Source organism: Sceloporus occidentalis, unplaced genomic scaffold (assembly GCF_023333645.1).
Source record: "Sceloporus occidentalis isolate IW3139 unplaced genomic scaffold, rSceOcc1.0.p SCAF_1, whole genome shotgun sequence".
In the NCBI taxonomy this organism is placed as follows: Eukaryota; Metazoa; Chordata; class Lepidosauria; order Squamata; family Phrynosomatidae; genus Sceloporus; species Sceloporus occidentalis.
This window is the reverse complement of record NW_028316981.1, coordinates 69,789,279-69,805,638: the sequence shown is the minus strand read 5'-3', so window position 1 is coordinate 69,805,638 and position 16,360 is coordinate 69,789,279. Positions and strand designations below refer to the sequence as shown.

Genomic DNA, 16,360 nt, shown 5'->3' with positions numbered 1-16,360 from the left:
GAATTCCTTTCAAAGCTTTCCTCCCTTTTATAGGAATCTGACTCCTGCTAGGGCTAAACTCTTATCTGCCCCTCTAACTGCTCCCAGCAGTTCTTGACACACTCCACTCCTCTTAACAGCATCTCCTCCTTTTTATAACTGCCCATCAGGCAGGCCCCCACCTTTCTTCCAGCCTAATGCCGATTGGCTGCCCCGAACATACCATTCTGCCTATATCTCTCCTCAATGGCAAATCTGCACTTGATGTTTGTCCAGAAATGGGAAGAAGAGAAGGACAGGGAGAGGCAGCCTATATAGGTGGGATAAAGGCCTAAATCACAGTGCAGTCTGGGGGGAAATCACCTAGCTACAGCCAAAACAATATATACAGCAGAGTACAAAAACAAAACCTGTATCTATTGGTATTGGCAGTGCACTGACCACTTTTCAAACTTAAAAGAAAACTCAAAGACAGTTGATTTACCCAAAGTTCGAGAAGCTAGTGGCAAAGTGTACAATATTATACAGTACCGATATACACACTCCTCTCCGACTTCTAATCAATTCCAACATCTGCTCTCCAGCTCCAAACTGATCCACACTAGCTCACAGCAACAACCTGCTGCTTCAATAACAACTCTCATCTCACAGCTGAAACAGAACATGTGACCAGTCTCCTGATCCATTTATACAGAGCAGGCCTGCACAACATACAGCCTGGGGGCCGCATACGGCCCACTAAAGGATTTGGGGTGGTCCGCAAGGATGTGGATCGACCTCAAATCTTCTCCACTACTTAGCCTTCTCTTGAGGAGAAGGCCAGGCACCAGAGGAGGAGGATGGGCAAAAGCTTGCCGAGCAAGGCTCCTCCACCATCTGGTTTTCTCCTGAGGAGGACAACGGGCAGAAGAGGAGGACAGGCAAATATTTGTCCTACAAGGTTCCTTCACTACTTGGCTTTCTCTTGAGGAAAGGCCCAGGCAGAGGAGAAGGAGGGTGGAATTAATATTAATAATAATTAATATTTAATTAAAACCTGTCCGCAGCCCAAAGAAGTTAGCCTATTTTAATTTTGGCCCCTTCCTACTGCCAGGTTGTGCAGGTCTGATATATAAGTTTATCGCATGGGGCATAAACCGTTCCCCAGCACGTTTTTTTTTTTTTATTTATATACCGCTATTCCAAAGATCATAGCGGTGAACAGCAAGTAAGCAAATTAGCAAGTAAGCTAATTTGCCCCCAACAGTCTGGGTACTCATTTTAGCGACCTCGGAAGGATGCAAGCCTGAGTCGAGCTTGGGCCCTTTTGCTGGTCTTGAACTCACAACCTTGTGGTTTTGAGTGAATGGCTGCAGTACAGGCATTTAACCACTGCGCCACTAGGGCTCCTTTTCTAACGTCCCCGTTCTAACGGGGACGAGCGTGGGTGCGCATGGAGCGCGATGGGCACCGAATGGGGCTCAAAACTTGACTTTATCGCACGGGGGAACGCCGCCGCCGCCGCCGCGCATTCCCATTGCGTTTCAATTCTGTTCCAGAGGGCGCCATTTCTGGGGACGCTTTGAAACAGTCCCCAGAAATGGCGCCCTCTGGAACAGAATTGGGACGCAATGGGAACGCGCGGCGGCGGCGGCGTTCCCCCGTGCGATAAAGTCCCGTTTTGGGCCCCATCCGGTGCCCATCGCGCTCCATGCGCGCCCACGCTCGTCCCCATTAGAACACGCTGGGGAACGGTTTATGCCCCATGCGATAAACTTCATAGAGTCATCATTCAGTGCCACATAGCATGATGCAATCCTGTAGCAACCTTGCATCATGCTGTGTGCTCATGACTCTTTCTTCTCTCTCAAGTCTCTCTTCCAAGTCTCTCTCTGTGGTTGTCTCACAGAATACATGTCATCTGTCAATCAAAATAGTTAAAGGCATATTACTCTAACAATGTTTTGTCTACAGGCTTGATGACCATAGGCTGATTTATCCCAATGTCAGGGCCGAAGTCCATTTGCAATGTGGTGCTGGAGGAGAGATTTACAAACACCAGACTGCCAAAAAGTCCAGTAAATGGGCTCAAGAATGAATCAAACCTGAACTCTCTATAGAACCCAAAAATACCAAAATGAGGTTGTTCTACTTTGGAGACATCATGAGATAACATGACTAATTAGAAAAAATGATAATGATTGGTTAAGCAGAAGCGGAAAAGAGGAAGACCATATTACTGAAGGACTGGTTTAACCAAGGAAACCACAGCCCTGAATTTCCAAGAGGTCTTGATGCCTGGGGATCTTGGCAGCCTCTCATTCATAATGTCATCATAGGTTGAAGCTGACTAAATGGCAAATAACTGCAACACTGTCAGGGCAATGTTTATACCATGTGCCATATTCTGAGGCATGAGTTGTCAGGGGGATGGTACCAGCATGTTATCCCAAACCAATTCCCCATCGCTGCTCTAGATGCAGGATGCTAGAGAAACTGCCATTGAAATTAATGTTCAGTTTTAAGCTTTCAGCTTTAGAACTGCATCAAAATTTAGCAGTTCCTTCACCCTTTATTGCATTTATTGCTGATAATTTTACTGCACAATCATTATGTCCAGGTGTTTAGCTTACATGTCTCCTAATATTTGTCCTTTATTTTATTTCCAGCCCAGAATCCCTGCAGCTCCTCCCCATGCTCCTCACTGGCTGTTTGCAAGACTCTTGGACCAACCAAATATGAATGTACTTGCATGAAGGGGTATCATGGAAATGGGAGAGTGTGCCAAGCTATTAATCCCTGTTTCATTGATAATGGAGGCTGCCCTGCAAATTCCACTATATGTAGGTTTGATAGTATAGGAAAGGTAAGCTAGCAACTGCAGTATGCTTTGCTCATAATGTCCACATTTCACATGCAACAGCTAGATATTTTGACCAAATCTGGACATCACGGGCTCAGCCACATTGTTCTCCCTTTAAAAAGGATTTCCCTGTATGCTGTTTTCCAGAAGGCATTTGACATGTCTCTAGAGGGCCCCTACTGGAAAGGTGGGGGATAGAAGCCATCATGGTGAAGAGAAGGTTAAGAGGTGATATGATAGCCCTGTTTAACAATTTGAAGGGATGTCATATTGAGGAGAGAGCAAGCTTGTTTTCGGCTGCTCCAGAGACTAGAACGCGGAACAATGGATGCAAGCTACAGGAAAAGAGATTCCACCTCAACATTAGGAAGAGCTTTCTGACAGTAAGGGCTGTTCGACTGTGGAACACACTCCTTCCTCGGAGTGTAGTGGAGTCTCCTTCCTTAGAGGTCTTCAAACAGAGGCTGGATAGCTATCTGTTGGGGATGCTTTGATTGAGAGTTCTTGCATGGCAGGGGGTTGGACTGGATGGCCCTTGTAGTCTCTTCCAACTCTATAATTCTATGATTCTATGATCTACCACTGCTTGGAGGAATAAACATACAAACATTGAAATATATATTATCAACAAACAATATAAGTAACAGATCATGGATTTCCTCAGGATTAAATTATTATCTGTGACCAAGATGTGCATTTTGGTCTCCTAAAATGATACATCTCAATCCAGGGTTCCAGATAATGTCCAAACTCCAGGGGAAGGTAGAGTTAAGATTAGAGAACACTTCTGGGTGTATTTCTTTAAAAAATTCAAATCAGTCCATTTCATGCTTTTGTCATTACCATTGTTGGCATTTATAAAGATAGGCTTCTATGCATAAATTTGCCATTAATAAGAACATCATAGACATTCTGTGTTTCAGAGAGCAGCTGAAGTTTATTTCAAATAGATTATGACAAACTATTAACTGACTGACATACAGTTGTAGTATAATGATTGAATAAAATGAATCTTAGATATTATACTTTCACCCAGCCAAATGGAACTGATCATCTTTATGTTGTTTATTTTCAGTGAGTAAGGGGCAAGATAGGAGCTATGTAATGTCTGGGTGATTAATAATTTTTCCTCCACAACTGGACTATACTGCCCAGTATATCTTGATTTCAGTAAGGCTTTTGACAGGGTTCCCCATGACATTCTTGCAAACAAGCTAGTGAACTGTGGGCTAGACAACGTAACTGTTACATGGATTTGTAATTGGTTGACTGGCCAAACCCAAAGGGTGCTCAACAATGGTTCCTTTTCATCCTGGAGAGAAGTGACCAGTGGGGTCCCACAGGGTTCTGTCCTGGGCCTAGTGCTATTCAACATCTTTCATAATAATAATAATAATAATAATAATAACAACAACAACAACAATAAATTTTATTTTTATACCGCTTTTCCAGATCAAAACGGTGTACACAAAATTTAAAACCAGTTACAAAAACATCATAAAATAGATAAAACCAATAACACAATATACAATGACTTGGATGAAAGAATCGGGGGCATACTTATCAAATTTGCAGATGACACCAAACTAGGAGGAGTGGCTAACACCCCAGAGGACAGGATCAACATTCCAAATGGCCTGAATAGACTAGAAAGCTGGGCCAAAGCTAACAAAATGTAATGCAACACGGAGAAATGTAAGGTACTGCACTTAGGGAGGAAAAATGAAATGCACAGAGATAGGATGGGGGAACCTGGCCGAATGAAACTATGTGTGAAAGGGATCTAGGAGTCCAAGTAGACCACAAATTGAACATGAGTCAACAGTGTGATGCGGCAACTAACAAGGCCAATGCGATTTTAAGCTGCATCAATAAAAGTATAGTGTCTAGATCAAGAGAAGTAATAGTCCCACTCTATTCTGCTTTGATCAGGCCCCAGCTGGAATATTGTGTCCAGTTCTGGGCACAATTCAAAAAGGACATTGAGAAACTAGAGTGTGTCCAAAGGAGGGTGACTAAAATGTTGAAGGGTCTGGAAACCATGTCCTATGATGAGCGACTGAGGGAGCTGGGGATGTTTGGCCTGGAGAAGAGGTTAAGAGGTGATATGATAGCCCTGTTTAAATACTTGAAGGGATGTTATATTGAGGAGGGAACAAGCTTGTTTTTTGCTGCTCCAGAGAACAGGACCTGGAGCAATGGATGCAAGCTACAGGAAAAGAGATTCCACCTCAACATTAGGAGGAACTTCCTGACAGTAAGGGCTGTTTCACAGTGGAACACACTCCCTTGGAGTGTGGTGGAGTCTCCTTCCTTAAAGGTCTTTAAACAGAGGCTGGATGGCCATCTGTCGGGTATGCTTTGATTGAGATTTCCTGCATGGCAGGGGGTTGGACTGGATAGCCCTTGTGATCTCTTCCAACTCTATGATTCTATGATTCTATCCTCTCCAGCCTTCATGGGCCACTGGCAATAGATTCTGTGAGCTGTAGTCCCAAAAGATAGCTTTTCCAGTTTTGGCCTAAAAGCTATTGTGCAGGCAGAGCACTGCTAATCTGATTTCAATTTTTGTAGGCACGGTGTGAGTGTAAACCTGGAATGTCTAGGAAGAGAATGGAATTGAACAGAGGAATGGGTTGCTTATCCAATGCATGCCAAACACACTACTGTCACAGTTCTTCCACATGTGAAATAGGCCCTGACGGGATGCCCAGGTAAACTGCTCAGAAATGTCCCAATTAATTAAAATTGTGGGGTAAGCAGAGTTCTGTACCTACAGTATATCTTTTGCCATGGCACTGGATCCAGAACTGATCCACAAATTCAGAGATGTGGGATCAGTACCAGATTTATTTAAGATAACTGATGAAACATGGAGCAAATTTGTGTGTCCTAAATGTAACTGTTTCAGTAACACTTTCTATAACAGATCGTTCTTGTTTTAAAAATCTTATCATTCTTTCAAAAAACTCAAATCAGATAGGGAAAAGAGAGGAGGATCCCATAATGCTAAGTGCAGATACTGGTGGGCCAAGTGAACAAAACCTACATCCAGAAAATATTGTGGGAGTAAAGAATTAATTGACCTTTCCCCTCAGCACTGATTCCCTGATTGAATGATCAGCCTTTCACAGAGGCCTGAGAATTTGAAATAAGAAGATTTGTGAGCTCACATCTTTCATCTTGCATCCATTTTGGCCATTAGAAAGCATTTTAGCCTCTTAGTAGCTCTACGGCATATGTTTCTCCTATGTAAAACAAGTCATATACTGTTCTTGGGGGGAAAAATTAAAAAGCAGAAATAATATGGATTACTTTCTCAGTAGAGGTGGTTCACTACCATCATCCCATCCTGGGAAATTTTAGGCAGATGCCAAATATCTAAAGGCACCAGATCCCACCTACTCTTGGAAACCATGCAAGGCCAACTCTGTTTAGAACTTGGATGGAGATCACCAAGAAATACAAATGTTTAAGTTTATATTTCAGAGGAAGGAACTGACAAACCCACCGGTGAGTATTCCTTGCCCAAAAAAACTTGGGGTCACCATAAATTCACAGGTGATTTGAAGACACACACACACACAAAAGCTACTTGGCCCTTTGAAGCATTTTGTAATATTTAGGCCTAACCTTTGTAAAGCATTTTCAAGTATTCAGAATGCTGCATCACTTATATTATCTTATTGTAGTCCTTCAGATAGGTAAATCAGTATTATTATTCCCCCATTTTACAGGTAGAGGAACTGAAGCTGAAAGGGAGAAAGAAGTTTGTCTAAGATCACCAAGTAACTTTTTGACAGAAGTGAGATTTGTACTTGAGACAGCCTTTTTAGCCACTGCTTTGAGAGTGGTTAATCCTTCTGCTTGTGGTTATGTTTGATAGTTACCTGTTTCTCACTTATTTTTGTATATGATATACATTCATCATGATGAGAACTGAAGAGTGAAATATTTTTGCCATGAATAGAAATATTTTAATTAAAGAACTTCACATCAAATTTCCTGGTGCCTTTCTCATGCCGTATGAATCTCTGGCATTCCTGGAACTGTGACTATGTGTTGTTGTTTTTACTAAATCTACATCTGAACATTGGAAAGTCTACTATTTGGACTACAGCTTCTAAAATTCTGCAGCCATCATGGTTTGTGGAAGTTATAGTCCAAAGGGTAACTTTTGCAAGCTCAGAGCCTGTTGCTACCTGAGCAAACTCAGTTGTTACCTCAACAAATAGTTTTCAAAAATAATTATCATTCTACTCTGTTATTATTCAGATGTGTCTGTCAAGATGGAGAGATTGGAGATGGCACCTCTTGTTTTGGAACCATCTTGAAGCAAATCACAAAGTTGGACACACAAGGATATCTTTTGGGGACACTAAAAAGTGCAAAGAGCATGTTTGGTAACATTCTTCAGAGTTTGTTTGATTAGGCACCTGCTGTATGTTATTAACTGCTGCAGGGATGTAGTCAAGGGGTCTGGACCCCCCTTCCATTAGATACAATTAATGGTGTGTGCTGCTGCACCATCGCACCCAAGCCCCATTATAATGGTGGCACTTATTCTGGACCCCTCACTTCCCAAAATCCTGACTACGTCCCTGACTGCTGTCAAGTTGATTTTGACATATGAGAACCCTATGAATGAGAGATCTTTAAGTCACTCTATCATCAACAGCCCTGCTCAGATCTTGCACTCAGGGCCATGGCTTCCTTGACTGAGTCTATCCATCTAGAATCAGTTCTTCCTTTTTTCCTACTGTGTTCTATTTTACCAAGCATTGAGCCCATACAGACAGGCCAAAATAAAGCTGCTTCAGGTCACTTTGAAAGTATGCTGTTTAAATGATGCATGCATCCTAAGAGACCAGAAGCCACGCTCCACTCCTAAGGACTGGAGCACAGTCTTGGTTTAGTCATCTTGGCTTTGTTATCCAAAAAGGTAGTTGGGGATCTGGGGTCCCCACCATCTGTGTCAATGTGTCTGTTGAATGTTAGGGAATTAATTAGCTCAAAAGGAGGCATGCAAGAGTGGGTAACTTCCTAGGATCTTTTACACTTATTTATATCAGTACTACTAATCACAAGAAACTCCAGAAAATAACATGTTTTTATTTAGAAATATCCAAAGGGGTACTCAAACACACAAGAACTGGTTCAGAAATAAGATTCACACATTTCCCATTGTAATCCTTTTAAATTGCTATCTGCTATCACCTTTTTATATATTTTAGTTCATGTGTGAATCTGAGTGAGTGCTTTATATTCCCCATTTTATGAATAAGCTAAACTAATTTGGAGCCTGCTTCTGGAGTTCTTTGGGCTTGGAACCTATAGACATAGGCTGAAAGTCCTGGCTAGAGTTACCCTGGCCCTCTCGCTGCTTCCTATTGGGCTAAATTAATTTCCCCATTTAATACAATTTGTGGGTACCCTCCTGGGACCCTAGGGTTTTTGGTAATAGCACCTAATGTCACAAGAATATTGGAAGAATACAGTTAAATATAATACAGACTATACATGTGATGAAACAAATGCTAACAATCATTTATGTGAATACAGTTGCCCCTCCATTTTCACAGGGAATTTGTTCTGCCCCCCCCCCCCCCCCCCCGCAAAAATGGAAATGCACATATATTCAAGCCCCATTGGCTGGATGAGGCAATGTATTTTTCTGTTTTTTAATATAGATAAGTAATTCATCTTTATTTCATTTCTAATACATATATTGCACCTTGAGCACTTTAAGGATGAGGGGATTAAAATAAATACAAACAAAACTTAAATCAGGGAAATAACACAAAGGAAAGAGTTATCTTCCATCGTATAGTTTAGGAAAGCAGCAGAGTTAGCTACATTTTTAAAAGGATATAAATATGAAGAAGTCCACAATCAAATGTCTCTTTTTGACTGCCCCAAAAAAGTTTAATTATTTCCTTCTGCCTGAAGATAGGACAGTAGATATTGCAAAGTTATTGCAAAGGAAAGTAATAAATCCTATCAAATGTATCATTATCTATATATTCACTGAATTTTTCCTTGTCTTTCAATAGAGTTGGGTTGTTCAGTATTCCTGGAAAAATATGGACCTTTTACAGTGTTTGTGCCATCCCTTCTTCGTTTTGAAAGTAAAATCAATTTCAATGTAAGTATTCTTTGTATATCGTGTAAACACACTTGGTAACTTCCTGCTTCTGAAATTTGTATTGTGGGAAAGTGGGAAAGGAAGAACAGTGGTCTCAGTTCAACTGTTAGCCCAACTATAGTAGACTGACTGAGTCAGTGGAACTTAAAATTTCCCATTGACTCAATGAGTCTAGTTTATGTAGGACTAAGAGTTAGTTTTAGGCCATTTGACCTCGTCCATACTGTTTTAGACTAGATATTTTTATCCACATTGAAGTAACCTACAATTTTAGCTACTCACTTGTTTTGTATATTGAGATTATTGGTATGAGTAATGAAATGAGCTTTTATAGTAGTTATTTGCCCCAAAATAACTGTTTGTTGCTATCTACTATTGTTAGATGATAACTGATCAGTGTGTTTTGTTACCCTAGAAAGTAGGAGGGGACTTGGGATCCTCACCAACAGTATCAGCATCTCCTTGGTGTTTGGGGAATTGATAGCTCAAAGGCAGACCTGGGAGAGAGGGGTAACTAAGGTACCAACTGCAGAGAGAATCTGGATTCAATGAATAAAAGTTTTATTGAGAAATGTGTAAAGGTACACACAACTCAAAATCAATGCACCTGAAGAGCCATAAAGGCTAAGAGAAAGGAAAGAATGGAAGACTAGATAGCTAGAACCTGGGGATTAGAGAGGTTAATAATTACTAGTCCTGAAGAGACAGTGAGAGTGAGGGATTTTAGGTGCACACAGGGTCCACAGGCAGACCGTGAGCACATGGGGACTATGTCTGGGGCTGATATTTATATTCAATTTCATAGCCTCAAAGAGTACCTTGATACTATCCATTGGTGTAACAAAGGCTTAGTGGTTTTCCCATGGAACTGACAAAAGGACTTCGGAACAGCTGTTGGTTTTAACTCTAGAGCGACAAAACATTGATTGCATTTGAGTTGGACAGGAAGGGTGAATAGGGACCCAGCCTGGGGTGAAGTGGAAGTATACTCAATAACTGCTTTGCGATGGGACTCACTGTGAGTCTCCATTGCAAGAAGATATGCAGAAAGCTTGGGAGAGGACAAAGTAAGCAGCAAACACATTTAACTTTAATTTAGTGCTATCTGAGTCTCCCACATGTTCTCAGGCCAGCATGCCTTCTCACATGTGTAACTTCCTAGTGTTCCAAGGGTCAACATAACCTTTTAAAAACATTTCTGATGCTAGATATGAGAATATGAAACCACATATTCAGTGACGGGTATAGGATATGCTAACAGTTTGAGAGTGAGTTATACATTTCACCTTTGCTGAATCTCTCCACCTCTCTTACAGAAATCTGAAAAGATAACCACAATAATCTCTGATAGTTCTGAGGGTAACTGTTACTTTGAAAGTAAACTGACTTACTTTCAAGACAGTTTTATGGAATCTCCATAGGTAGTTGCTAATATATAAGAAGAAGAAAGGGAAATAATGGCAAAAGAAATCATTTGAAGATATCCACTGTTCTCTCCAGAAAGGAATAATAGTTGCTTCCTCACTAGAGCTCCTTAATGTAAAATATCTTTGTTTTTCACAATTGAATTCAAACAGAAGTTGAGCACAAACACTTAATGTAGTGTATTTTTTCTCCTGGCTCAAATCCTCCTTTAATGTTTATTTAAAATTAAATCTCATTCAGCAGTCAGTCACAAATGCTAAATGTTTCCCCTTTCTGAACGGCTGGTCACAGATGTGGGATAGAAAGTTTTCCAAAAATATTTCTGATGCTATATATTTCCATATAAATTTTTCGCAACATCTGTATCTGTATCTCTCTCTCTCCTCTCTCTCTCTCTCTCTCTCTCTACCTCCACATTTATTCATAGCATACTTCAGTCAATCTTGAGTAAAACAGAAAGTTCAACTACGGTAATTGCACTGAAGCAATCTTTTCTCAACTTCAAATGGAACTAATAAGCAGTGAAGAGTGAGTGAGGTTGAAAATATTACAGCTATACAGCTGTTGATATAAGATATATCAAGTTTGGTGCTCTTTATGTATGTGTCCTTAAAAAAGACAGTATTCTTTGAGGTGTATTCATTTTTATTATATATAAGGAAAGGATAGGCTATTTTTTACATTATTACAAATGATCTAATAAAATAATATGCACATAAAATTTTGAATGTGTTTGTATATTACATTTAAACCAAATGTGCAAGATCCGATAACAATATTTATAGTACTTTCCAGTTCTGCTTTTTCTAGAAAACCCACATCATTGTTGGTGGGCTAAAGTAGTCTGGGTTAACTGAATGGTTTCCACTAGATTGACAAATGTTTTGTCTTCAAATTCTTTTCACTGGCAACAATAATATTATGTTTTCCACCTGAATCAGTCTGCAGAAATGAAGAAAGCTTAAGGTAACTAAACATTTGTGTGAAAGGCCTGTCAATTCAGTTTTGATCTGGAAAACAAAGGCATAATATATTCAAAAGCACCATGGCTCTGGTTGATGGATCCAATCAATAGTAGTAGATTTGACAAGCCTGAAATCTGTTTGCTCTTATATTTACATTGTTTTAAATTTGGACCAAACTGTAGTTGATCTATAATAGAGACCTGATACAACCACTTCACTCAGCCAGATACTTCCTTTGTCAATATAAGGAATTTTTAGTTTAATTTTTCCCTTGTTTGATCAAATCAATCACATTTGTAATTAATTTCATGCTATAAACTGTTTTATTTTCTGTATTAAACTAATAATGGGATTAAGCAGACAAGCAACTTGGAGCAGCCTCTGGTCCTGAATGGGCCGTGGCAAAAGAGCAATTTCATTCCACTCCTTTTGTGTCCGGGATTGGGCCACCTTAGGGGCCCCAAGCACAGCTTCTGCACTATCCTGCATTGTGCGTCATGCACACACCCACTCCTGGATCGGCCTGATGGTGGCCCTTTTGGGCCATCAGTTTTGGGCCCTTGACACATAAGATATGTCATAACTCAACACTGGGATAATTAATTAACTATCTATTTCTGCACTGTATCTATATCATAAGAAAGCAAACCTGCAAAAAAAATATTTAATTAAAGTCATGAAACCCTTAAAATCCTATAGTCTGCAATCCTATATACATGACAGTAAGTGCCGTGGAACTCAGTAAGATTTATTACTAAGGTGACATATACAAGCTTGCTTTCTTAGTAGCACTTTGTCCATACAATTTGTTGTTGTTAACTGCCATCAAGTTAGCTTAGACGTATGGCAACAAATGTGAATGAGAGACTTCAAGAGCCTGCTCAGGTCTTGCAGACTCAGGATTGTGGCTTCCTTCACTGAGTTTATCCATCTGAAATGTGGTCTTCCCCTTTTCCTACTTTGCTAAGCATTAGTGTCTTTTCTAGTGAGTCATTTCTTCTGGTGATCTGTCCAAAGTACAACAGTCTGTTTAGTCATCTTGGCATCTACAGAAAATTCAGGCTTGATTTGCTCAAGACATTTGTCTTTTTAGAAGTCTATAGTATCTGTAGAACTCTTCTCCAGCACCACATTTTAAATTATCTATTCACTTTCTTCACTGTCCAGCTTTCACAACCATACATAGAAACTGACAAGAACCTGAAGTGTCAACATATATCATTGAATACTATATATATGATGATATATGTTGATACTTCAGGTTCTTGTCTAGTTCCTTCATAGCTACCTTTCCAAGTCCCATACCATATTGATAGTTTATTAAAAATGTGGTCACATATCAGATTTGAATAAAATGGGTGGACAACACACAGAACACTGGAATGCCACAGGCTGACAATGATGCCATCTGTTTATTACTTGTTTATAAAGCACCATCAATGTATAAGGTGCTTTACCACAGAATAAAACATTTAGAACTACTTGCAATGCAAAAAAGCTACATACACAAACACAAAGTACAGTCAAAAACAGGTAATCAATTATAGTAAAAATATAAAACAATCTGAGATTCCAAAAGTTTTAGAAAACAAAAAAGTTTTCAATTTGGATTTAAAAACAGCAAGAGAAGGAGCAGTTCACAGGTTTACAGGGAGGTGATTCCAGGAATAGGAGGTGGCAAGAGAGAAAGGATAAAGCTGAGCCAAGGAAGAGGAAACGGTTGGCTGGGTAAGAAGCCCAGTATTCCCAGAGCGCAGATTTCTAATAGACTGGTAAAAGGAGATGAGAGCTGCAAGATAAAGAGGAGCTAGGATATGTAGGGCCTTGAATGACAGAACAACTTATACCGAATCTTAGAGGGAATGGGTAGCCAATGAAAGGATATAAAAAGTGGGGTAACATGAAAAATTACATCAACATGATGGGCCAAAAAGATAATCTTAGCAGCAGAATGAAGAATGAAAACCAAAGGACTAAGGTAAAATAACAGAAGACCAGTCAAAAGAAGATTACCATAATCGAGTTGGGAAATGAGTGCTAAAACATGGATTAAAGTCTTGATGGAGGAAGCAGAGGGGAAATGTCTAATTTTAGTGACGCTATAAAGGAAAAACTGACATGACTTTGCTACAGGCTCAATATGAGGAACAAAGGACAAAGGCAAGTCAGACAAAGCCAGAACTCTGTGCTTCCTTCAGATGGGATGGGAAATGTATAATGTTATAAAGGGGATTTTTTTTTTGGGGGGGTGGGGTGAGTAGGTTCTGTCATTGCCATAATAAATTTAGGATGGTGATGACACATTCTTGTTGAGATAATGGAAAGACATGGTGGTGAGATGTTCAATCTCTGAAGGAAGCTCAGAAGTGGATAGTCCTGTTAAATCTGATACATCTGATAGTTTTGTTAAACAGTTAGAGAATCAACTAATTCCAGAGAAATTAGTTAGTGTGAAAGCAACCCAGTTTGTGAACATGAACATAAGCTGTTTCAGTTCCTGCCCCAGTAAAAATTAAAACTGATTCCTAATTTTAATAATATCTTGCATTATCCAAGCTGATATTATTGCTATATGAGCAAACATTTGTATTGTTGAATTAGAATGTGAAGAAAATATATTAACACTTCTGGTCTCGGACATCATATTTTTTCTCTGGAAAGGTTACATATGCACAGAATTTATGCAAAATGCACATAATACCTGGACAACATTTGTTGAGTGATATGACCAAAACCAAAGAGCTGTGGACATTGTCTGGCCATAAAGTAACCTTCAATGATGAGGTAAAATGATCATTTTATTTCTATATACCTGGCTTGAGATAATTAAAATGGGGATATAAATCTACTTTGAAGCAGCTTCAGCTCTCCCCCCCCCCCCCCGATTCTCCTCTTTCATTGTACTCTGAAGTCTCATGTTTAGTATTAAATATCATACAAAGAGTTGCCCAATGCTTTTCTCCAAAATTCTCAAGGTTTAATTGTATATTCTGCTTAGTATTGTTGCCATTTCTCATGGATTTCACTTGAAACTCGCTGGGTGACCTTGGGCCAGTCACTTTCTCACAAAGAGTTGTTGCAAGGATAAAGTGAAGAGGAAAAGAAACATGTACACAAATGTGAGCTTACTGGAGAAGAGGCAGGGCATAAATGTAACTAATAAAACGAACATTAAAGTGGAAACTAGGCCTAAAAACAACAGCTGGTTTAGCTGCTGAGATAGATATGGGGATGAGGCATGTGGAGGACACAGTGGGTTTTGATTAGTGTCGTTACTGGAAGATTCCAGCAAAGTCAAAGCTTAGAAAGGTACTTTCAAGAACAGAAAAATAGGGTGGTGTGGTGGAAACGAAATTGTCACATCTTGTGGCCATTGAGGACAGATGTCTCATTCTGTCAGTTATCTACTGTACTTAAATTTCCATCTCAGAATAATCCTTTCCCCCCCACTAGAGGTTACGATCCAGTGGATTCAACACTTTCAGATATTCAGATATCCCAGGAGAGTTGTATACCATCAAAAAGCCAAACGTTCCAGCTGCTAATGGGATTATACACATTGTTAATACCTTCAGGAAAAAACCCATGGAAGAGATTGGAAGCTCAGAGGTATGTGTAAATTTACAGTGTTATATAAATAAAGGATAATAATAATAATAATAATAATAATAATAATAATAATAGGAATACCCCTTGTTGAAAATGAGAGGAGGGCAGATGATTGGCAGATGATGGGGATTGTGAGAAAGTATCTTCTAGATTTCTTCTTCAGAGTACACTGCTCAGTTCTACCATTAGCAGTGTTCAGTGAACCCCCAGACATCTTCTAAGAGTGATCTGACAACATGATTCATGTTCCCTACAAATCCTGAAGTATAAATATAAGGTGCGCCTAGAAAGAAGTTGCCATAAAATAAAATGTTCCCCTCATATCCCCACAGTTACAGTTGTAACTAAACTGTACAGTACTATATTTGAATTGCTGTATATACTAATGTATAAGTCTAGAAATTTTAGTCAAAACGTTGACCCAAAAAACTTGAGTCAATTTATCCACTGTTCAATGAAGGTATTGTGCTTTTAACTCTTATTTTTAAAAGGAACCATCCCGTGGTGAAAGGCAAGAGTGTAATCTGTTCTGGAAGCACTTACTCCCCTTGTCCCCACCCATTCAGCCTTTAGTGTGAGTGCAAACAGTTATGCCTACTGGGATTTTGTAAGTTCTTTGGCATTGTTTTCATTTGTTTCATCCATTAGATCCTTTATTATATGCCCCTAAGTTTTGCCCTCAACTTACCCAGAGATCCTATCAAAATCCATAATTATGGCCCCAAAACTTGCCCTCAACTTATGCATGAGGTCAGCTTATAGTCAAGTATATACAGTAGGACTCAGGGAAAAGCTGATCAGCACTATATTTAAAGCAGAACTCAGAAAAATTGATTCGATGGAGATTATTGCACACTCCTATGCTAGTTGGGATAGACATGCGTTTAACCCATCAATGATGGATCTTACCGCATTCCCAGTTGACAGCCCATATGCAGCTTATGCTCATCCCGTGGCTTTTTCAAGAAATGGAAATTCCTGTTCTTGAAAAGCCACGGGATAAATTCGGGTTGCATACAGGCTGTCGTTGATGGGTTAAACGTGCATCTATCCCATCAGGAATAGGCGCATGTGATAATTTCTTAAATTTCATTAGAATCACTTTTTCTATGAAAAACATAGGAAACTTAAATCACTTTTTCTGAGTCCTAATTTAAATATACCCCTCATCTTGTCTCTCCCAAAATCTCTTTAGACAAAGAGCAACTTGCCTTAATCTTAGTTGGAGGAACTCTTGAAGGACTTTCTGATTATATTTGATAAAGCATGATGTCTAACTTTTCCATAAAGGTTTTTTTAAAATTAAAGAATCCTATTAAAAGCCTTAATTTAATAGTCAAAGAGCATTTAAAACAAAGTAAGAAACATACAAGCATAGTACATAGATACACACCA

At 39.5% G+C, this 16,360-nt stretch overlaps 1 protein-coding gene across 1 annotated transcript in view; it reads left to right on the top strand.

Annotated features, from left to right (window-relative positions):
- Positions 1-16,360, top strand: part of STAB1 (stabilin 1) — a 146,290-nt gene that overhangs the window by 28,978 nt on the left and 100,952 nt on the right. The window contains exons 8-13 of the mRNA XM_089524356.1: positions 2,628-2,824; positions 5,396-5,535; positions 7,097-7,224; positions 8,875-8,966; positions 14,018-14,140; positions 14,810-14,965. Coding sequence (XP_089380482.1) covers positions 2,628-2,824; positions 5,396-5,535; positions 7,097-7,224; positions 8,875-8,966; positions 14,018-14,140; positions 14,810-14,965 — 836 coding nt within the window. The remainder of the gene's footprint in view (positions 1-2,627; positions 2,825-5,395; positions 5,536-7,096; positions 7,225-8,874; positions 8,967-14,017; positions 14,141-14,809; positions 14,966-16,360) is intronic.